We start from the raw sequence: 23,652 nt of genomic DNA, 5'->3' as shown, positions 1-23,652 counted from the left end.
CTAAGGACTAACGAGGTCTTACCTTTCAACGTGTGACTCCTATCACGAGTTCAAAATAATTTTGTAAATACTTTTCTAATAATCTAATAGTGCATTATTCCTGCACTGATTTGACATGTGGACGTTTCTAAGAAAGTGAGAGATCAAGAATCGATCAACAAAAAATCATTATGACCGTATTCATTGTTATCATTGTTCTTCAAAAAATATATAGTCAAATGGTATATTTCTCACAAAAAAACAATTTTGTTTGAATCCAGTGCTGTTCCACTAAACTCGTTGAAACCATATCATGTTTCAAACTTCCAAGACTTGATATTTTTAAATAGAATACACTATATTTTACTATAAATATTACATAACCTTGAATAGTACCTTGATAAGTATATCCAAATAATAACAAAAAAATTGAAAGGGGTATATTTTTAGAAGGGTTAGTTTTTAGGAAAGAAAGTTTTTTGGTTATCTACTCATTTACTTTGACATTAATTGATGATATGATTGATTCGGGTTTTTTTTTTTGGCCCTCGGGCGCAAAAAAACAACTTCTCCATGACAGTTTTGATTGAAAACGGGCACTGTTGAATAGATCTTTTTTTGAATATTTCTTTGGCACGACATATTACCCGTAAGGATTCACAAAACTTCAAATTTTTTCAAAGTACTTCTCAAGAGGAATCTGATTATTATGAAAAGCAAAACCTTCAGTTTTATCTTAAAAAGCATATCTATAATATGCCACACTGTTATTCGATACTCTGTATATTGGTGAATCATTCAAAAGGATTGAATGTATGTGAAACTTAAAATTCAATGTCACAAAAACCCAGGCATCGGTTTTCTTCAAAAAGATCCGAACCGGATGTAATAATCTTAGATCAGACAATTCCGCTTTCTGTTTCGATTAATTTGTTGGGGGTCAAAATGGACACCAAATATGTCTTGGTAAAATCATGTCGCTGGAACTGCAAAGGCTGCTTCTCAAAAGCTTGAAACACTGTTCCGAACCAGAAAATTGTACACACCTCAACATTTTCCTGAACATGTAACTGATGAGATAGACAAGAAAGAGCCTACACAAGAACAGTAGGTTGATATTTTCGGAAATGAATAGCAGGATTAGATGAAGGAGTCGTTTATTTTAGAGGAGAACAAAACATTTAATATACAAATTACGGACTCGTGAATGAATAGAAATCTTAGCAAACTGAATCGGGTAGAGCTTGAGTCGACTACATGAAATACAGACAAGAATGAAGGCACCTTTTATGTCAGGTGCTAGTTCTATAAAGTTTGTCAAGGGTTTCTACTATAACAAAATCACACCCAGTATAGTATTGTACCCACAAAACCCGTGAAACATCAATTACAAATTGATGATTGTTTGTGTAAAACATTTCGAAAGTATAACGCTGAATCGCAAAACGCTACAATTGTCGGACATATAAATACTCAGCACTTTTGTTAACTCATTATTTTTATAGTCTACGAAGCAAGCATCATGCGAGTATTTTACATCAACCTCGTTGTCTTGCTTATCGTCTCGGCGTGTGCCGGCGCCGACGAAAAAAAAACACCGAAAACCGCAACGACCGAAAAGAAACCGGAAGAACCGAAACTGGGGGAACTTCAGGCTCTGGAAAAAGTCGAAGATCTGGATGATCAGGAAGCAGAAGAAGTGAACCGGAAGAAGAAATCGACCACGACTACGTTTTGCGTTGAAATTCGTCCCAGCGGTGAAGATCAGAGGCCGTTCCAGGTGTGCGAGCCAGCCGTAGATTCATCCAAAGCCAACTATGGAGCCCCTGGCTACTACCAGTCACCCCAGAGCTACGGGGGTGGCGGCCAAGAGCAACAGAAGCCTCATTCCGCACCTTATCAGTCTCAGACAGGCCAGACCAAGCCAGCAGCCGCCGCTTTTACAAACTCCGTGAAGACGTTTGCAGGGTCAACTCAAGCAGCAGCAGCTAGCAAACCTTACTCGCCAACCATGCCATACGGAGGTTACAGGTCAATGGACGAAGATGACAGGGACTTTCAGCTCAAGAGAATGTCCCCCGACTCCGATTCCGACGAGGATAATGATTCGCTGGAGAGTGGACGAGCGAGATCTTCCTACGACGGGTACAGTTCCAGCTATGGTGTTCCGCCACCTCACACACCATTGAATAAGAAACACCTCCCACATTCAGGACCCCATGGACAAAACGGACTCGTCATCACATGCCAGCCTAGTCTAGCGGGGTACGCTCATCCTCCGTCCACGTACCACGGCCCTACGATGCCAGTTCCGAGCTACAGCTATCGGTCGTCCAGCGGAAAATACGCCAGGCCGTACCAACCTTACAGGCCGTATGGAGGATACCAACACCCGGGGGGTACAAACCCGTTTACCAACCCAGCCTAAGCCGATGGGTAAACCGAATGCTCCAGCCTACCAGCAGTACAAACCTGCGCCATATCCACCACCACCAGCATATTCGCAACCCGAAGGCCCAGCATATTCGCCCCAACCCTACAAAGCACCGGTATATTCGCAACCGCCTCAGGAGTACAACAAACCCCAGGGTTATTCACCCCCTCCAGCTGCTGAGTACAAGCACGAATCCTACCCTCCTGAATACAAGCAACCTGCCTATGCTGCTCCTCCAAGTCAAGACTACAAACCCCAAGCCTATTCTCCTCCAGCTCCGGAATACAAGCAGCAACAGTATCCTCCTGCTGCCTCTCCTGAGCATGAATACATGGCCCCACCCCCTTCCAAACCGCCAGCACACTCTCCATCCTACTCCCCTGTTCCTTCTCCTGTTTACGTTCCTCCTGGTACCTACAGATCGTCCGAAATGTCCAAAGACGAAACGCAGGTTACAAAAACCGAAGAGATGAATGACAAAGAGAGTCACACTATGAAGAAAATGGAAGAGATGACCGAGCAGAGGGCTGCAGGTGGACCTTGGGGTGCGGAAATTGAGTCAGAGGGTATGAAGAAAGAAGAGTCAGCGATGGCGGGAGGTTGGAGACAGGCTGAGGGGGCGGAAGAAAACACCAAGGAGAGCGCCAGAGAAAACGAAGTCGACGAACACATGTAGGTTCCTTAATATGGTTTATATTTTTGTACTTTTGTACTTATTTATTGAAATAAAATGAAGTTTATTTGAATGTTCGATTTTCAATTACTTTGTGGTTAGTTTAGAAACTATTGGCAGTTGCTACTCTTCCTCTTCATATATACTAACGAAAAAGAGACATTTATCTTGTCACAATCTAGATCGAAACAAAAAAAAATAATTAAAACTTGAAAATAATTTAAATACTCAGTTAATGTTTTGTTGACAATTGAAAAAGAGGATATGAGATGTTTCTTGAATCAGATTCAAAAAATAATAATTTTCATTTGAAATTCATTTATTTTTGTTTCTGAAGTATACAGGGTGAGTCCTGAAAGCTAGATGAAACATATCATTAATTATTTTTTATGAAACGAATACGCAGGTCACTAGTACTCATGTAATAAATGATTATCAAGTATAAAGGGTGTTCCTGAAAAATATAGACGAAGTTCAATGTTTTTTCAATTTACTTTATCGAATTCTACTACAAATTCAAAGATGACTTTCAATAAGGTTATCCAAACCTAAATGAAGTCGATCCCGAGATATTTTTTGTAGAATCAATGTCTTTGAAAAACTGAATTTCATATGCACCAAATCAGCCATAAAAAGTTCTGGAAATTTCTCCAGTAGTTTATTTTGGATTTGATATCATATTTTTTCGAGTTGAAGGATATAATTTTTATAACTAGTAAACATTTTGTGCATAAATAGATGGTTGATTTAAACTTATGGTTGGTTTCAGTTAATCAACTTGTTTTTCAATCTCTTTAACTTTTTCTCTCTAACTGTTCTCTTTAACTGTTTTCAAACTATTTTGGGAAGCAAAACCCCAGATGTGGGTCTTGTGATCAAATCGAGAATAAATAAATGACAATAATTATTTTTCAAACAAATCAGCGAGACACATTCTATTTTTGCACAAAATACCTAATACTTAGAATGATTTTGATTTTCTGTAAGTTAATCAAATGTTCTATGTTGGCAATGATGGTAGTGAGGGAGTCCAGATGTATAATTTCATCTAATTCAAATGAATACTTCCCAGATGATGGATGTTAGAACTCCGGTCGTTATAAAAACGAATGTTACGTGCTCGTATGAACGTATTCTTTAAATCCAGCGAACTCGTCCATAAGTACCCTCATTGCCAACACAACATATTCAACTAACTGTTGGTTAATTTTTGTTAATGTTTGAGACGTTTGAGCTGAATGAAATACAAAATTACTATACCTAAAATTTCAGTTTTCAAGTAGCCATAGATCTCATCCCTATTGCTTTTTTTATGGATTGAAACAGGCAGCAAGGTATTGCCCTATTTGATTCGGCATCACTTTAAAAGAACTCACATTTTGACCGATTAGGGAATTTTATGCCACCACATTATAATACCGCTCAAAGTAGGTGTTTACATGCCTCAATAGATCCGTTTCTATAAAGCTAATCCGCTTTTCAAGACATTGTAACGAATCTGAAGCCACGCCTGACCGATATGCCGGCCAGCGAACAAACACACGACATCACCTCAAAAGGAATGCAGTCGGCAACCGCCGGTAAAACTCTAGTTGAGTATCGAACCGACTGCAGATTTCTAGAAAGAACCGTTACCTATATAAGCCCGGCTTCTCGACCCAAGAGGGCAGTTGAGTTCAGAAAGTGAATCGAGCGGGATACCCTGATTCATCACCTCAACAAAAATGGATTCTACACAATTGCATATGCAGACGACATATTTATCTTGCAGACCGGCAAATTTGTGAACACGCTGTGCGATAGAGCGCAGGATGGGCTCAAATTAATAGAAACATGGTGCAAGGAACACTCACTGTTGATCAATCCCAAGAAGACTGAGATGGTCCTTTTCACCAGGAAAAGAAGTTTACCGGGCTTAAAATCTCCCGAAATCTTCAAAAGCAAACTAAACTTCTCCGAAGACGTGAAATGCCTTGGTACTACCCTCGACAGGAAGGTAACATGGAACTTCTCATCTACAGAGTAGAGCAAAAATAGCAAATGTGGCTTATGAGCAATGTCGGAGGACAGTGGGACGCGCCTGGGGTCTTTCACCCAGTGTGGTCACTTGGATCTACACTGCAATAAGACTTATGTTAACGTATGGAGCTATTGCATGGGGACCGAAAGTTCTACAAGCAATGGCCATCCAAAAATTATATCAAATACAGCGACTGGCTTGTTTAAACATCACAGGGGAGCCATGAGAACAACACCAACCGCGGCAATGAATTGATTACGGGTCTGACCCCTCTGGACATGTACGTTAATGGCCATGGTATGATTGCGCACGGCTGGTGTAAACCTCGAAGTAGGAATGGGTCAATTGAGACTGGACCTATGGCGGGAAGCGCTTACTGCGCAACCTCTGCTGCTGGCGACCAGTGATGCAACTGAACCCAGGTTTGTGTTTAATAAACCGTACAAAATACAAATTAAGCAGAACACAGAGTCAGATGCTATAAATGCAATACGCATATATACAGACGGTTCAAAAACCAAAGAAGGTTCAGGATGTGGAGTGTACTCCAGATCACTAAGCCTAAGGATCAAGTGGGGAATGGGAAGAAATACCAGCGTTGTCCAAACAGAACTGGCTGGTATCTCAATCGGCACAAAAGAAATAACCAGGAAAGGAAAATGTTAGCCTTGAACAGACAACGTATAACTTCGGGGCTAGTACTACAGTGTCACCAAGATTTAGCCAAAGCCTCGGTAGATAATAACATCATCCTTAGGTGGGTTAAAGGGCACGACAGGAGTAAAGGTAATCGCATTGCCGACTCTTTAGCCAAGGAAGCGGCTGGACTAAGAATTTTAGGACCCAGTGGCACCTAAAGCCTGATGACTTCGACAATTGCGGAACTAGCCAAATGTTACACCCATGCTCAATTCTTAAAGAGGTGGGATGGAATCAAAGGATGCAATCTTGCTAGGATAACCTTGGGCGACCCTGGGAAGCTGACGCCAAAGAAATATCTGCCGATGACCAGAAAAAATATACGCTTAACAGTAGGATTTCTGACTGGCCACTGTCAACTAAGAAAACACCTCCATAATATGGGGCGAATGAACACACCTCTATGCAGGATGTGTGAACAGGAAGATGAAACTGTCAGGCATGTCCTATGCGAATGTCCAGAGTTATAGTCAATAAGAGAGTGTGTGTTCGGCGAGTCTTGGCCTACACCTGACGATATAAAGGAGATGTCTCCCAGTGACATGCCCACCTGCCTGGAAAGGGCATGATGGACGATGACCTAGGAGGACAACTCCTCGGGAGGATGGACAATGGGTCACATGTGGCCTAAGTGCTGTGGGCTTACACTCACCCTCCCTACTCTGCAGATACAGAGTGAATCGAGCGGTTGAAAAAGGAATTCAAATAGTGGAGATAAATTAAGCGTTAGTTGCTAAGTGTTGTAAATAAATTAGTTTGTGATTAATGAAATATTATTAGAAACAAATTTGTTTAAGACCGGTAATTCTTCAATTTGTCACAATATTAAGAGTTATTGAATCGGTTTGATAACGTTCGACGAAAAAGGTGTTTACATAGACATTAACGTTGATTTAAGTAACATCGGTTGTTAGAAATACTCATTCAAGCTGCCGTGTAATCATAGTCGTTGATTTTTTCCTCGGAAACATGAGATGATTTAGCAAAATTCGTGGTTGATCCACAGCTCATGTTTCTAAATTGTATCGTTCCAAAAGTGGAAGACGACAGGTGTAAGGACAAAATCAAACTAGTTACATATTGAAATTTGAATTTGAAAACCAAAAGTGATGTGTTCAATTTAGCAAATATGTTTCATAGATTTTTTACAATGTTTTGTTTACAAACTAATTTTACGTCAACGCTGAAGATGATAGTTATCATTCAACTAAACTACACGAGTAAAATGTGGAAGAACTCACCTTGATAGACAGTGTCCCATGAATAAAAGTAATATCACATTTCCACAAAAATTCAAAATTTAATTTTTCAAATGACAGCACGACTGACGTTGTCAAACAGGCATGATAATACAGAGTGTGCTAGTAAAACTAAACAAATGCTTTTTTTCTCACAACAAATTAACAACAAAAAATACATTTCGTGTTTTCCATAAATCTTAAAATCTAAGTTTCACCCTTGAAAATTGTTAGAACGAATGCAATACTTAGAACAGCGTTTGATTCTATTCAGAATTTGATTTCAAATCCAGTACTAGACTTCCCGAAAGAAAATATCGCGTTCTCAGTGGGGGGACTCTTGGCAAAATCGGCTTCCGGGGGGCTCCATACCGTCTCATAGTCGACTGAAAAACAAATTAGTGATCTTACCAAATACAGTTGCGTCGACAAAGAATACACACGCTCATCAATTAAATACGCGATGAAACACATATTTTTATATAGCATCCTTTTCTACTTCAAGTGTAGAAGAAAGACCAAACATTTAACGTTTCCGTTTGTTTAAAGACAGAGCTCTTGTTAACTTGTTAAAGTGAAACGAGAGCAGAGAGCATAGCTGGAAATATTTTGAATTTTGAGACTGATTGATGACGTACCTATTACTATCGTTTGACAGTTATTACGTGGTAGTACGAACGTAGTTGTTTATTAAATAGTTTCTACGGTTTCAATTATTTTATACTACACGAATAGTTGTTTTCACAACTAATAAAAGACAGCCACTAATATTTTACATTATGTAAATTTTATACGCTAATTATAAATCTTAACCTCAAATTGGGAATAGCTCTGTCTAATATTCCGCGTACCGGAATATATAAACTGCCACATATTGAAAGTAAAAGATGGAATATGAAATACGTTTTCACAGAATAATTAGTAAATTACTGACGAATTTTATGGAATTAACCCACTATTAGTGAAATTAAAAAAAAACAAAAACGTATATGTATTCTTTCATCGATCCAACTGTAGTTAGAATTAAGTGTTCGGGATGGACAAAGGAAAACGAAACAAAAGCAGATTTCCCACAGTTGACTTTTGAAAAAAAAATAGTTTCGTTTCGTTCGAGAAAGAAATCTTTTGCGCACATTTAAAACCTTGTACCTTCTATCCCTACGACGGGATGCGATCCAATCTTAAGTTTGTTTGAAATAAGTTGACAATTTTTTTTAATGAATGTTATAGGTTCAGACTTTCCTTGTCTAAGACATTACGTATCTGAATTCTATAAAAAAATTATTGAATTGGATTGGGTTAGATTCGATTGAATTGGATTTTATTATATTGGATTGGATTAGATTGGACTGGTTAGGGTTAGATTGGAGGGGGTGAGGTAATGAGGTTTTCCTTGACAATAAAATTCGAACGATCCAAAGAGATTTTTTTCAAAAATGAGTATACTGGTCGTTTTCACTGGTCCAGATTATATCAATCGTATCACATCTTATTCGAATACTCTAAGAACTTTTCCAAACAAATAAAATAAACGAATTTTTTCTCTGTTGGCTCAAAGAAATGACATACCTGATTCGTTTAGATTTTGGGAGAATTGGGTTACGTTTCCAAAGTTATATTGACCTCCCATATTAAAAAAATCATTTTCATCATTGAATTCACTTGGTTTCACAGATTTCTCCTCGCTGTGTAATGCATTATTTGTTCTGGTAGCTGAAAAACAACATGGCATACATTGATTTTTATCCTAAATAAATATCTTTTTTTGTTTATCATTCGCATTCACCTTTTTTCAGTTATTATCAGCGTTTGTAATATAAATACTGTTATATGTTGTTTATTGACCTTCTCCATTCATACCCAAGGTGACATGGATAAACAAGACCAATGTCGATGCTGACTTATGCTGAATCGACATCCGGCAATACGCAGTTTTCAAACAACGATACGGAAGACCTTTATTTTCTTTGTTTTGTTTTCATACTACGTAATCATTTATTTTCTTATAAACTCGTCCTGCGTGGCGATATAAGTCAGTTATAATTACAGTTACATTAAAGTTGTATCAGTTATTATATTTACAGTCAGTTTCTGTTCGATTACGTTTTCCCCTTTTTAAAATAAATAATTTTTTTAAAAACTCATATTTCCAAAGTGAGATCATCAGTCAGTTTAAAATCAGTTTTTGCGTTAATCAGCTGCCGCCCCCATACGAACGACAACTCTCAGAAGTTGAGAAACTTGTGCGAGCTAAGGACTAACGAGGTCTTACCTTTTAACGTGTGATTCCTAACACGGAGATGTAACAATACATAAGATTAATTTTGCGGTATACAGACAATAATGAAAAAAAACTAAATTGAAAAAGTGTGACCCGACCAGGGGTTGAAACTGGAACTCATGGTCTCTAGACGGGCGTATTTACCAACTACGCTATCGGGACTCATCAAAAGATCGACTTCCTAAAGCCCCCTACTGACTAGAGGTTGATAAACTGGGTTTGGTTTTTGACACTGAACAAGGTGACCACAACTCTGTCACCGAGTTGGAACCCGTTCAGTAAAGGATCCACATCAAAGCCGCCGAGATCACTTGCCGTTACACAAGTATCAGCAGATGCATGAGCCAAGGTCTTCAACAATATTGAAGACCTTGGCTTATCCATAGTACCTGACGTTTATTTTTCTCAGGTTGAGTGAACTGAAGTGAGAGGCTCATCATAGCCTGACACCAGGTGCAGATACAGCCGCGAGACATCGTAGATGCTTACGCACTTGCTGTCGCGGTCCAGCATATGGGGTCCCAGCCTATATCCACTGACCTACGCACGTTTCATTACCATCTTTTTCACGCCTACGGTGTTGATGAGACACCGGTGTCGTCTTATATTCTGGAGAATATCGAATCCGTTGTGGGGAATGAGAAATGCCGATTTTATTGGAACTATTCATTCTCTACCCTGATTCAAGCATATAAGCCTGGTGTGGTCCTGCTCGACCATCAAAATAAGACGATATTCGTCTAAGAGCGACGAAGAGTTGAGGAAAGAGATAAGAGAGAGAGAGATTTCTCTTCGTACTCGAAATTACTCTGTCAAGACGGTTGTTCTAACCATCGGTCCAACACCTAAAAGTAAAGGTGATGACATCTCCATCTACGAAGATGCCATCTATAGGCGTCAATAAGTAATTGTAAAAGTTCAAAATTAATTGAGAAACTGAACAAATCATTTTAAAACAGAAAGACAAAATTTATTCAGAATTCAAATTTGAAAGTGTATTTCTAGAAAACAACGTTTGAGAAACAAGAACTCAATAAGTTTGAAAAAAGTAAATAAAGGGGTATAAACTATTTCGTAATTTTTTATACAAAAATTATGTATGCTCTCTAAAATTGTAATAACGTTGCTATTTTTGTGTTCTAATTGCCTCCTAATGATGTGTATACTAACGCTTGGTTAATCAAAAGTATACAGGGTGTTTGGAACCTAGCACAATTACAACTTATAAAAATCTCTGCAAGAGCATATATAAAAAAGTTCTTACCCATAGTTTCCACATGAGCCTGCTCCTGATTTGCAAAAACGACACCTGTATCTGTTGGTTTCTTAAATACATTGTTAACATCATTTCGTAGATTCTGTAAAACATCCAGAGGTGCTGCGTTGGATTTAAACGGTTGATTATTAGTTCCTGAAAAACCCCGATTGAAAATTTTGAATAATTAGTTTCCGGAAAAAACTCACCTGGTTTACCTGAAAAGTTGTTTGATTCTGGTTTATGTTTTTCACTAGCAAAGGGACTACGAAACGGATTTGCACCTAGTATAATAAAATTAATGATGTTTTTAAATGAAAAAGTTCTTTCTAAAAGTTACACTATTCATAAAAAGCACATTAATATGTCGAATTGAAATTCCAAACTTCTATCTCTCCTGAAGGTTCCATTGAATAAGCAGTGAGGATTGAGGCAAAATGTATGTTGGTCAGACTAAACTAGCTATTGGAACTTGTTTCAACGACCACGCTGCGTATTTTCAATTCACCAAGCCTGAGAGGAAGAAGTTTGGCATGAGGCATACCGTATATAAGATAGAAGGTGTGAAAAAAAATTGGTTCCAGATGTATTCCGAAAAATTTGATCGTCCTTATCTTGGACAGTCGTTGTAGTAAGTCTCAGTAAGTTGGAAAACCTTTTCATCGGTGATTCAGAGGAAACAGATATTCTTCATAAAAAGTTCTGCAAGGACTCAAACCTCAACCACCAATTATAAAATTATTTCATCGTTGAGGTTTTGGAAAAAATTGTTAATAGATAGTCGCAGTTTATTTCTTTTTCTTGCAGATCTTTTTATGGGGGATATTTTTTTTTACAAAAGCAATATAAAAAATGTTATCCATATGGATCCAACTTACTGAGACCTACTGTTTGACCAGAGTTACCTGACTTCATGGTGAAATGGGGAGTTTTCAAGAATGTAGCAGCTTCAGATTTTTTGAATGAATTATTCGTTGTTCTCTGCAGAAAATCTTGGCTGTTCTTTGTGTCAATAATCGGACTTTTTGGCACATTCTGACTCTTTCTCAGAGGAGTCATTCCAAACAAATTACCACCAGTTTTTTCTTCTTGCGTGGAGTCTTGCTTGTTCAGTAATGAAAGTTTTCTCTCTGGACTATATTTGAACTTCTTCAAGGTGGATTCCGGATTATTCGTCGACTCTTGGGAAATTAAATTCAGAACATTTTCGTTCATATCTTGACTGAGGATTTTCAAATTCGCCAGATCCTGAGTAGCACCAGTTTCTTTCTGAGAGTTCGAGTTTTCTACCCCTTCCATCGGAACGAGCTTCTCTTCTTGAGGCTGGTCCGTAATTTTACCGTTTTGAAGATCGCTCTTGAGAGTTTTTAGAGTATGTTGACTGTGCCGTCTAGATAAATTTCTGTTGAAGTTTCGCACGACTTTTTGAAGTTTCGCTTCGATTGCTTTACCTCTTTCTTCCTTGGTGAGAGTTTCGATTGGCTTAGCTTGTACACTAGGAGGCGTTATGATTTTGTTTTCCAAAATTCTCACTTTAGAGTGAGTACTGTTGAACTCAGTTTTTTGTTGGTGATTACTAGGTGCTAATGTCTTTCTTGAATCAGTTTTGACGGTATCTGGAAGGGTACATTTTTTTTCATCTAAAAGGTTCGTCAGTTCATAGAATGGATTGGTGGTCGGAGGTTTCTCAAATAATTTCAGATCTGGAAAAGCAAAATACATTATGAAAACTAAAAAATACATAGTGAATGCATAAATTATCTTCACTTCTCACTGAAAGTAGGTGCTTTTCAGACAGGAAGCGACTTATGAGCTTTTTTATCGAGGATAATACCTAGATGTTTCAATTCAACAAATGGAAAAACCTCGCTATTGAAAAAAAAGTGGAAATGAATCATTCACCTTTTCCATCTCAGTAAGGGGAATTATCACAGTTGAGATTTACTGATATCTGTTCCCTCTTATTCCAGTAGTGAACATCGTCCAATATTCTTTAGACGTGCTCTTTGTTGAGATGATTAGGTCGACTACATGAGCAGAAGAAACGATACTCTACAATGAAACATGAATGAAAAAAATTGGCATCACGAAATCTAGTTATTCCAAGTAGATATTTGAATAATAGGCACTTCATTATTATAAAAATTCGCGTGGGGATATTGTCGAAATTATTTTTGTAGCTAGGTTGGCACTGCCGAAGCAGTGTTGCATAATACTTACGCTGAATCAAAAAAAAACCGTGCGTATGAGTGGTACAGTGTATTTAAAAGATGTCGAGATGTAACGGAAGGTTGGCCTCAATCTGGTCGGCCATCGACATCCTCAACTGAATTCAACATCGCTAGAGTAAAGAAAATGATGACAGAAAATTGTCGTTTAAGTCTTAAGAGAGATAGCCGCTGAAATATCTAGGTAAGTCTCACGAATTATTGTAAAAGTCTAAACAATTTTTGGGCCAAAAACGCGTTGCCCAGTGACGGATTTTCCAGCAGGCTGAGAAAACTTGAGCCTAAGGCGGCAGATTTTTGGGGCGGTAAACTTGGAGGCCGATTTTTTTGCTACATCATGGAAATCAAAAATATTATTGTAAAACGGTTTTTTGATGTCTCATAGATATGTCTGCAAAAGTTTTGCCGATGACTTTTCTCTCTCACTTGTTATTGCACATTCCGAGAGTAGCAAACTTCCATTTTCTGGAGGAAAACACCTAGTTCGCCACCTTATTCAAGGATGCATACATTTCTGGAGCCACATATCTTTGCAAAGCATTTTGATAGAATAATAATAATAGCTAATATAATAATAAAAGCTAATAAGCCTGATGTGGTCCTTCTCGACCACCAGAGCAAAACGATATTTGTCGTGGAGTTTTCAGCTCCTGGCGAGACGAATATCGTCACAAAAGAGGAGGAAAAACGCAGACTCTATCCAGATCACTCTATCAAGACGGTTGTTCTGATTATTGGAGTCCTTGGTGAAATGATGTCCTCTCTACTCTCGAATCTTGAAATCATACCGGCTTGCCGCACTAAGGCAGAAATCTTAGCCGCACAGATGCAGAAGGCTGTCATTCTTGGCTCACTGCGCTTGCTCAGGGCACATTATTCTCGGACCCAATGATCACGTATCCCACGGTGAGGGGAGTGGTCATTGGTTGATAATGCTGGCGCGCCCTCCCGAATGTATCGGGACTTCGGGGGATAGGGCCTGACCAGCGCACACTGCGGTGAAAAAAAAATAATAATAGCTTTATTGTCCAACAGTTACCCATTTACAGGACAATATAAAATTTTATTCACAATACTTAACTATAAACGAAAAATAAAATGAACAAAAAAGAAAAACTAATTCTAATTACCTACTTCAAGTACATGTTAGCAAGAATAGTGAAGAATAAATCACCATGGGCACAAATGCTATTGAAATTTGTGCACATAACATATATTGGGGAATTGAGCATAATGTTATTTCTTGCTCTGAGAGGTCTAAAAATGGATTGAGATCGTAAAGCTGGCCGTGGTACATTGAAGTTAATTTGTTCAAGAATTTTAGGACAGTTAACTCTCTCATTCACTAACTTGAATAAAAATATGAGCGACGCACATTTTCTGCGATGCTCTAAACTAAAAAGTTCCAAACGTTCATATATGACATCATTACTGATACCTCTCTCAGGGTAAGAACCATCTATTCTCAAAATAAAAAATTTACAAAACTTTCTTTGAACTCCTTCAATGGCTATGTTATGAATCTCATAAAATGGACTCCAGACGATACTTGCATATTCTATCTTCGAACGTAAGTAGGTGAAATACAACAGCTTCATTGCTTTAATATTATGAAAGTTTCTGCAATTTCTAACAATGAAACCAGATTCTACATCATTAGAGAGTCCATTTTTGTTTCTGCGAAAACAGAGTTTGCAGAACATTTATCCGAACATGGACATAGCTCTTTGTATATCCGGATGTACATCAACGACGAATTGTTTGGGTGAGAGAAGCTTTTCTTGCCAAAAAATGGTCAAAAAATTATCTGAGATCGACCTTGAGCCAAGAAAAATATAACGCTTCAGCTAGCTTTTTTGTACATAGAGTCAGAGTTAATTACTTTTTCATTAATTTACAGTCACAATTTTATTTGTTACGGTATAAGTTGAATAGATTGAGTAAATATCCAATAGATGGCGGTATAAGTTGACTGGATTGAGCAAGTATCCAATAGATGGCGCTATGTTAAAAGTACAAATAACAGCGAGACGAACGTCTACGACATTCCTCTGTTTCTATTCGTAAATAGCAATTTCACTGTACTGAATAACATACATACGTATACCCCATCAACAGCAACGGGTAGTCAGATCTGCTAGTGTTTATATAATATTTATCTGATATTCAGGTACCTACCATTTATTTGGTTCTTCCCAGGCATCGCTGCAGTATCATTCTTCACATTATTTTTAGGAAACTGTAAATCAAAGTATGATTTCAACGTTTTTTTTTAACTCTACTGAAGAGATGCAACTCACCTCAATTCGAGGAACCTTGTTATCTTTCCTCGAATAACCCATCTTTTGTTTCATTTTGAAACTCTCCTTTATTTCCAACAACCTAATCATGCATTCTTTCTCCTTCTGTTTGACCTCTTCAAACTCCCTTAAAATTCTGTCTCTCCTCAACCAGGCTGCTGCAAATGATACCATATCCGAATAAAAAAGTTTCCTTTGTATCTCGTGTTTTTGCTCGTTGATTTGTTTTCGTTGGGAGATTTTCTGCTGCAGAATCAGACATTCGATTTTGCATTTCTGCAGCTCTGTTCTTTTCTCTTCCAGAGTTTTGTACATTGGATTAGTACGCTCCAGTTCTTCCTTACGAAGTTGATATTTCTTAGAGTAATCTTGTACCAGGGTGTCTGCTTCTTTTTCGAATTCGGTTAGTTTCTCTTCGACGCATTTTTTGTACAAACGATGGGTCAGAAGAGACTGCTGACTTATCTTAAGAGTTTCATTCTGACTGAAAAAAATATTAATAATACTTTTCCTATGATTCAAACAAAGTGTATTGTCAAAAAAGAAGAAACCAAATTTTCTGTAACCTCAATATATATTTGTCTATGTTTCTAAGATCTGCAGGTGATAAGAAAACTGGGAAATGTCTATAACGGATACTGTCTTTTTAGATGACACCTGGAGAAATATGGTTTTATAACAGAGACATAGCTGCAGACATGCCTCATACGAATGTGAGAATTTTAACCAGAAAAAAAATACAAACAAGAATGAACTGTACAAGCTAGTGCAGGGAACAAGATTATTGAAATGGGTATTATGAAAAGATATGAAAAAACATATTAAACCCATTATTCTGCATTGTTTTCTGAAGAAATAGAAGAAATGAACCAGTCAGAAGACTGCCGAGTAGCGAAATATCTTCAAAGAAATCATGAGTATCTACTTAAAAACAGCAGTACTCTCATGGATCAGACTAGCACCACTGATGAGACCTATGAAGAATCAAAACAGCGCTTCTTGTGTTGATTCTTGAATACTGTTAGTCCATTATAAATTGGATAGATCAGAAATGTCGACTCTGAGAAACAGTTCGTGTACATGGAAGGAAGAAGGCAAAGGTTGGTCAGAGGCACAACTTGTCACGACTTGTTGGGATAAGTTGTAATTTTTTGGCCCTTTTGCCAATTGAGTGGGATGTGGTTCTTAATAAAGATAAAGTGATCATTGATTTTGACTTGTTGTTGTTACTAAATAAAATCAATTCCGTTTTATTATCGTTAAGTATTAATTAATACGATTTCAACAGCTAAGCAGTAATTTTGAGATCTCTGTTGATTATACAAGGAAGAAAAGTTTCAGAAGTTGAAAACAATATATTTGAGTATTATCCTCACGTTGATGGGACTGACAATCTTTCAAGAAGGAGGCAAAATATCGGCAATGTACGAGTGTATTGAATAGTGGACCCAGTATACTCTCCTGGGAAACTCCTCTGGGTATCATTTCAGAGCTAGACATTTCAGTTCCAACAACAAGCCTTTGTCAACGTTTTGAAGGAACTGACATAACATCAAAACCGAAGTATTTCAATTTTTTTATCAATATATCAGGGTCCAAATAAGTATCGAACGCCTTACTGAAATCAAGTGATGTCAAGCAGGCGTTCTTCTTGTCTTTTCAAGGTCTTCAATATATAATTAATAATTTTTTTTTCGATTCGAAAGTGCTAGAAATTTCAAAGTTTAAATTACCCTACAGTATTTTGATGTAACAGATGAATGACTAGTAGTTTTCAGAGTTTAATAATATTTGGGTGCTGAAAAATGGAATGTCTACTTCTATAATGAAGTCGTTTCGAGTCTCATGAGTCCACATCAGCCTCTAAAGCACTTCGATGAATTGTCATTACCTCCATACACATTATATCTTACACTATAAGTACAAAAAATATTATCAGATAAGATGAACTTACACATCAACACATTTTTCCAGAATCTCAACTTGTGGTTGAAACTCTTTGATTTCATCAACCATCCTCGCAATCTCCTTTGTTAATTGGTCACATCGAAAAGTGAGTTTGTTCGATGCTTCCTCGTATGCTACAAAAAATACGGTAGTGATAAATAAGTTGAAGAAATGGAAAAAAAAATGCAAATTGCTCTTGAGAATGGTAACGAAATGAAGAAATAACAAAGTACCATGTTGTGGAATTGGCCGCGGTGGTAGTGCGCCCGACTCACGATCGGAAGACCGTGGGTTCGATTCCTGCCTCGACCAGATATTTTTCTCGAGAGAATTTATCTGGTTGAAGCTGGGATGATTCTGCAACCGTGTTAAGAATCACACGTTGAAAGGTAAGACCTTGTTAGTCCTTAGCTCGCACAAGTTTCTCAACTTCTGAGAGTTATATATCAAGAGTTATATATTCGAATACATTTATCTCAATGGATTTATTTGTTGATCACTCTGATTAGGTGTTTGTGATGCACTGTTTGGAACCTTTGGTGTAGTAATGAATATTACTGGAGTTTTTTCCCAACACCAAATCGTTATTTCAACATCTCGACACGTGTTTCGATCACCAAGTGATCATCTTCAAGAGGAAGATCAAACTAATCATACTTACAAAGCTATCCTTATTTCAATAAATTGATGGATGTGGTAGGGAATCATAATGAAGAAAAGAGAATTGAAACTTTTATTTGTAACTAACGTTACTGCAGTTTCCTTCTCCTCAAACTCATAGGTACGTTAAACATTAATGTCTAAGTTTGAAAATGTCCTTATACAAATAAAAGTGGTAAAAAACATAGAAAGTTTTCCTTTGAATACTAGTTTTAGCTAATGACCTGATGGAATTCCTTTGGTTTCAATAAAAATAAGTGGGTTTACTTTAAGTTCTCTTTCTCTCACATAATTTAACTTGTCTCTCGCTGGAAGCATATTCCCAGAATATTGGAAGAATAACTTTATAGGCCCATTCACAAATCAGGGATTAGAATAATATGAAAAAATCACAGAGACATAACCGTTCCATGAGTTATTCCAAAAATATTAGATCATATCTTGTTACAGAGCAACTATCTTGGCAATTTCTAAATACTTCAACAATCAACAGCATGGATTCGCTATTAATTTCGTGTAAAAACTATTTTCCGTCTTTTTGGCCGTAAAACCTGCAGATAACGGTCGAAACCTGCGTAACGTAAAACCTGCAGATAACGGTCGAAAAACCCGAATAATAGCTTTGACACATTTATCTCCGGCCGTGAGAGTTTACACTCTTTGATCAATTATTAATGTATTGGCTCAACAATGGTACATCTTGACTGCTTCTAAGAAGCAGTATAATAGGATATACAGTTAATACCACTGCATATGTATAAAATTTTATTTTGAGTTATTAATCTTGAGAATAGTCATATAAATGTATATGTATAAGAATGGAGGTTTCTATAATTCATAAATAAGTAAAAGAATAAATGAATAACTTCATATATACCAATAAAATAATACACGAGTAAGTTATAGTAAGCACGTTTCCAACTATGTCAGTATAGAATATGTAATATACACTTCGATTAAGACAAAATAGGGACGAAAAAGATGTTGATAAAGTTTAAAGTTTTGTCTTGAAAAGTGAATGCAAGTTCATACATATTTTACCATTACTATTAAAATTTTGATCTTTTACTTACTTTTAGTAGATGCTTGGCATGCCCATACGACTTGATCATTTTCGTTTATGGTAGATTTAATTTTATTAAGAGATTTTACCAAATTGTTTTCCATTTTCGAATAATTTCTGGCGAAAATTCTTAATACAACTTTTAACAAAACGGCATCTACTAGAATGTAGCCCACTTGATTCAAAATCTAAATTTTTCCACCAGTTTGATTGTCAAGATTGCCAACATGAAATATGAAATTGCCAATAGGTTCCAATAAGTTACATATATTTTTCCATTAGTAAAACCTTTGTATACAATGGTAAAACCATTGTATAAATTCTTAGACAATGGTAAAACTAATGTACCTTCAATGTATTAGGAATTAGAGGATTAGTACTCTAGTTTTACCAATAGATAACGCTATTGGTAGCACTGTATTCAGTGTGGACACGTGTGGATCCCATTTGTCAAGTCACAGATAGATACTGTGGTCAACTAGTCGGGTAATTTATTGAATTTGAAATACATATAAGAATATTGAGTGTGGCAGAAGTAATATGAGATTCCCTCAAATTCATGATATAGTTGGTAGTTGGTAATCCAGACTGGTTCCATCGTGTCAAGTCATATTGTCAGTTGTCACAATAGTTTAGTTTAACTTTGTTGCGAAAATGGCGTTATATTGTTCCAGTGAGTGAATATATGTTTATGTCCTAACTTCACAATGAAAATGTTTTTATATAAAATTATGTATTCAATTCTAAAGTTTTTTATTTGCTTTTTGACTGTACCGGTCAAACTTAACCTTAAAATTCCGTTTTTCAGTTTCCAATGAAGTGCCGGAGCACCCAGTGGTATCTCCTGCATCAGGAGCCATATTCGAGAAAAGAATTATTGAGAAGTACATTCAAGACAATGGCGTAGACCCTATTAGTGGAAAAGAACTCAGTATCGATGATCTAGTTGAAATCAAAAGTGAGTAAAATCTTTAGACACTGGCTCCTCTAAAATGCATTCACGATAGAAGTGATAAAAAAGGCAAATAATTACTTGAGTAAGATTCATCAAAATAGTAGTTGGAGGGATGCTTGGAGAGAATTCAAACAACTGAATGTTTGTACTGAGGCGGAAAGAAATAAAATCCTGGCATTAGTTTAGAGATGCTAAGGTTTTGCTGTGCTTATATTTTACCCTTTTCCATTCAACAAATATTTATTACTGCTGTATCTTGGAAGGCTGTTTTTTAACTAATGGATTTCAACCTATCATTTCCCCTCACCTAAGATATCAAATCCTAGAAGTTATTACGATTTAATTTATTTGTTAATAATAGTTCAATGTTGTTTTTTATTACTGTTTAGTACCTCCAATAGTGAAACCGAAACCGCCTAGCGCTACTAGCATTCCTGCGACGCTAAAGTTATTACAGGATGAATGGGATGCCATAATGTTGTACAGTTTCACACAAAGGCAGCAGCTTCAAACTGCCCGACAAGAACTCAGCCATGCTTTATATCAACACGATGCCGCTTGCAGAACAATTTCTAGGTTAAACAAAGAAGTCACTGCAGCTAGAGAAGCTTTGGCTACTTTGAAACCCCAAGCTGGTATTACGACTGTACCTCAGCCGGTGAGAATTAAGAAAAATATATTTTTCACAAAGAAAAAATTCTGTTCCACAGTTATTTTCTTACAAAATTTTATGATTTGCAGGCTGTTGCTGCAGAAGCTGGCGGAGTGGCGAATCAACCAACTGAACAAGCAGGAATGAGCATAGAAGTGATAGAGAAACTGCAGGAGAAAGCGACAGTTCTGACTCAGGAACGGAAAAAGCGGGGCAGAACCGTTCCCGAAGAGTTGACAACTCAAGAACAATTGAGATCTTTCAAAACGGTGGCTTCGTTAACAGTAAGTGAAATATTCTTCATGAAATATTTAATGATTACGAAATGTTTATTCCTAGCACTTATGGATCAACACTCTTAAAATCAAAAACTTTATCGAATTGAGCAATAATTTCTTTAATTTGGGAGACAACTGAAACTCCTAATGATGCTAACTTGGTTAGTGAAACACTCATCAAGAGACAGTATTTTTGTTCTGGTGTGGGAAATTGGTTGGATGTGGCGACATGTCAATAGCATTTGACTATGTCTCTCATGATGTTCTATTATTAAAACTCGAGAAACATGCCTTCGACGCAAAATTCCGCAGCATCCAGCAGCAACCGATATGCTGCCTTCTCAGCAACTATTCTAGTTCCATGATTCTCCAAAAAGCAGTACCACTAGTATGAATTTGTTAAATTTGTATAGATATTTTTCCCATATAGATATTTTCCATGAATGAATAAATCTATAATTAAAAGTGTTACAAGTTGGATAAATAACTACCTGATTTTTATTGAAACGTAATAACATTTCTGCACAAATTGAGTAATCTGAAATTCATATTTGATTTGTTTGACAGTTTTTTTTGATAATTGCCATAAATACTAGGAATAATTTGTCTTACTCCCCCGATAACATTTACAAAATATTTCATTTTTAGGGTTTGCATTCGGCCAGTATTCCAGGAATTTTAGCTTTGGATGTTCACAGTTCAGATACCAGTAAAGTACTCACTGGAGGTAATGATAAAAACGCTACGGTATTCAACAAGGACACAGAGCAGATGGTTGCTATTTTGAAGGGCCATACAAAAAAAGTCACGAAAGTAATTTATCATCCCGATGAAGATCTTGTTCTCACAGGTAAGAAAGATATTACTGAAATTATTGTCCTTAATGTTATTTCAAAAAAGAAGCACCTTCATATGAACTTATTTTCATAAAAGTAATCACAATATGAATGTTGAATAATTTTTTTTTCTTCTTTCTTTTTACGTTGTCACTTATATTTTTTCATCCCTTCCACCTTTTTCAGCTTCTCCTGACTCAACAATACGTGTTTGGAATGTGCCTACTTCACAGACCACTTTGCTGTTAAGGGCGCATGATGGACCCGTCACAGGCCTGTCGCTGCATCCAACTGGAGATTACGTTTTGTCTACCTCTGAGGATCAACATTGGGCATTTTCGGACATAAGAACAGGACGTTTATTGACCAAAGTTACAGATAATACAAACGTTCCTCTCACAACAGCCCAACTACATCCTGACGGTCTTATTTTCGGTACTGGAACTGGAGATTCCCAAGTGAAAATTTGGGATTTGAAAGAGCAAAGCAACGTAGCTAACTTCACAGGTATTTGAATTTATGATTCTAATCTAGACACACTATTCAAGTTGAGAACGTCCAATACAATTTTATAGTTGTATTCACCAATATGATATCCCATTTTGTATGTAGCATACCTTAAAAACTTGCTTTGAACACTTCAATTTCCACATTATATGAGGATATTGATACTTATTCACTCCGTTTCATTATTATTGTTTTCAGGACATTCTGGGGCGATCACCACCATATCGTTTTCTGAAAATGGTTATTATCTTGCCACTGCAGCAGATGATGCTTGCGTAAAACTGTGGGATTTGCGTAAATTGAGGAATTTCAAAACCTTGCAGCTTGACGAAGGGTATCAAATCAAAGACTTATGTTTCGATCAGAGCGGAACATATTTGGCAGTGGCCGGATCTGATGTGAGGTATGTTTTCCATTGCAAAACAGTAGAGTTTTCCATTGCTAATCTTTTTTTTTTCAGGGTTTATCTCTGTAAACAGTGGCAGGAGCTCAAAGTTTTCAATGACCACACAGCAATGGCGACAGGTGTGCGGTTTGGTAAGCACGCTAGATTCATCGCATCGACTTCTATGGATAGAACATTGAAATTGTATAGTTTAGAGAAATAAAGTTAACATGCCTCATCATAATTTTGTTTGCGTTTGTCATAAACGATTTTTTATTGAAAGTGTGTTTATTGTATTAAATAGATAATTAGGTAATCTTGTGGTTTTTACTTTCAATTTTATTTACTCACGGGTTTCCTAAAAGGGGGAAATCGGCTTCAGTTAACTCAAATCTGACATAAAAGTAAACATCCTTTACAAATTGAAATTGAAGGGACACAATGTATGTCTTAAATATTTTTTCAATGTGTACCCTAATTTTCTATTGACAGCTTTCCCATACTAGGCACAGACCATGGTCTGTGATCCTAGGTTAGCATCCCCAATTGGCTAAGGCCAATACGTCTAAAATATTTGTGAATTTTTTTGACAGATGGTACTCAGCCGTAGACGAGTTCTTAAATTCACCGATTAATTTCCGATAGATTCATCTATTGGTCCATTTGAAACGTTAGCGCGTTTTTATTGGTTGAAGCAATTTGTCAAATCATTTTCTGTTGAGTTTAAGAATTCAGATATCTCTATTCTGAAAGTAAACTAGAAAGAGATATCCCATTTTTATCTTGATGCGAGAGTTCACTCCATTTGAAAATGAGCCCCTAGTGATAATTGTCAACCTAAAAAGTTGTTGAATTGTTAGTGAACGTGAATGGGGTAAAATAAAGCTGATTTGGCTGACATATATATTAGCCTTAAAACCTGCCGAGATGACATTGTGATAATTTCTCGATTGCAATGAAATTTAAATTTACCCCAAAAATGACATCAAACGCCAGTAACACAGATTATAGGTCTTGGAAACAACCCATCAACATCGAATTGCCGAAAGGCAAGTGTACTCTGTGCATTGAGTGATGTTAAGAACAAAATTTGATGTGTCACAGATGTACAGTGCTGCAAAACAAAGCACGTCAGAAAGAGAGGTGCATATAAAGTAGCACCACATCATTTTCAATAATGAATGTGAAATTGTAAAACAAAATAGTTGTCGGATATCAGATCGCCATATTTATTGATAAGTTTTCTAGTCATGAGATATGAG

At 36.9% G+C, this 23,652-nt stretch overlaps 4 protein-coding genes across 5 annotated transcripts; 3 read left to right on the top strand and 1 right to left on the bottom strand.

Annotated features, from left to right (window-relative positions):
- Positions 1 to 1,464: 1,464 nt before the first annotated feature.
- Positions 1,465 to 2,407, top strand: LOC141482395 (uncharacterized). Its single transcript, XM_074175549.1, has one exon. The coding sequence runs from the start codon at positions 1,502 to 1,504 to the stop codon at positions 2,405 to 2,407; it is 906 nt and encodes a 301-aa protein (XP_074031650.1). The 5' UTR covers positions 1,465 to 1,501.
- Positions 2,404 to 3,159, top strand: LOC141482396 (uncharacterized). The gene has a single exon (XM_074175550.1). It carries the CDS (start codon positions 2,412 to 2,414, stop codon positions 3,087 to 3,089), a length of 678 nt encoding a protein of 225 aa, XP_074031651.1. The 5' UTR covers positions 2,404 to 2,411; the 3' UTR covers positions 3,090 to 3,159.
- A 3,926-nt stretch (positions 3,160 to 7,085) lies between these two features.
- LOC111517062 (uncharacterized) lies at positions 7,086 to 22,883 on the bottom strand. 2 transcript variants are annotated; one of them, XM_023173127.2, is made up of 9 exons: positions 22,742 to 22,883; positions 17,062 to 17,188; positions 15,108 to 15,591; positions 14,986 to 15,046; positions 11,485 to 12,282; positions 10,789 to 10,863; positions 10,589 to 10,735; positions 8,613 to 8,756; positions 7,086 to 7,429 (listed from the first exon to the last, which is right to left on the bottom strand). In XM_023173127.2, the coding sequence occupies exons 2-9, from the start codon at positions 17,121 to 17,123 to the stop codon at positions 7,314 to 7,316; spliced, it is 1,887 nt and encodes a 628-aa protein (XP_023028895.2). In that variant the 5' UTR covers positions 17,124 to 17,188; positions 22,742 to 22,883; the 3' UTR covers positions 7,086 to 7,313. The 2 variants fall into 2 exon arrangements, with proteins under 2 accessions (XP_023028895.2, XP_023028888.2); XM_023173120.2 differs by lacking the exon at positions 22,742 to 22,883 and adding an exon at positions 18,788 to 18,941.
- Positions 19,256 to 22,707, top strand: Prp19 (pre-mRNA processing factor 19). Its single transcript, XM_023173132.2, has 8 exons — positions 19,256 to 19,450; positions 19,586 to 19,735; positions 20,122 to 20,390; positions 20,474 to 20,668; positions 21,311 to 21,512; positions 21,685 to 22,005; positions 22,204 to 22,408; positions 22,466 to 22,707. Exons 1-8 carry the CDS (start codon positions 19,432 to 19,434, stop codon positions 22,611 to 22,613), a joined length of 1,509 nt encoding a protein of 502 aa, XP_023028900.2. The 5' UTR covers positions 19,256 to 19,431; the 3' UTR covers positions 22,614 to 22,707.
- Positions 22,884 to 23,652: the final 769 nt, after the last annotated feature.

This window comes from Leptinotarsa decemlineata, unplaced genomic scaffold (assembly GCF_025532065.1).
Source record: "Leptinotarsa decemlineata unplaced genomic scaffold, Ldec_3_MD MMD2_tig00001064_RagTag_RagTag, whole genome shotgun sequence".
Lineage (NCBI taxonomy): Eukaryota > Metazoa > Arthropoda > Insecta > Coleoptera > Chrysomelidae > Leptinotarsa > Leptinotarsa decemlineata.
Note: the sequence above shows the minus strand (reverse complement) of the source record. Positions and strands in the feature narration are given on the sequence as shown.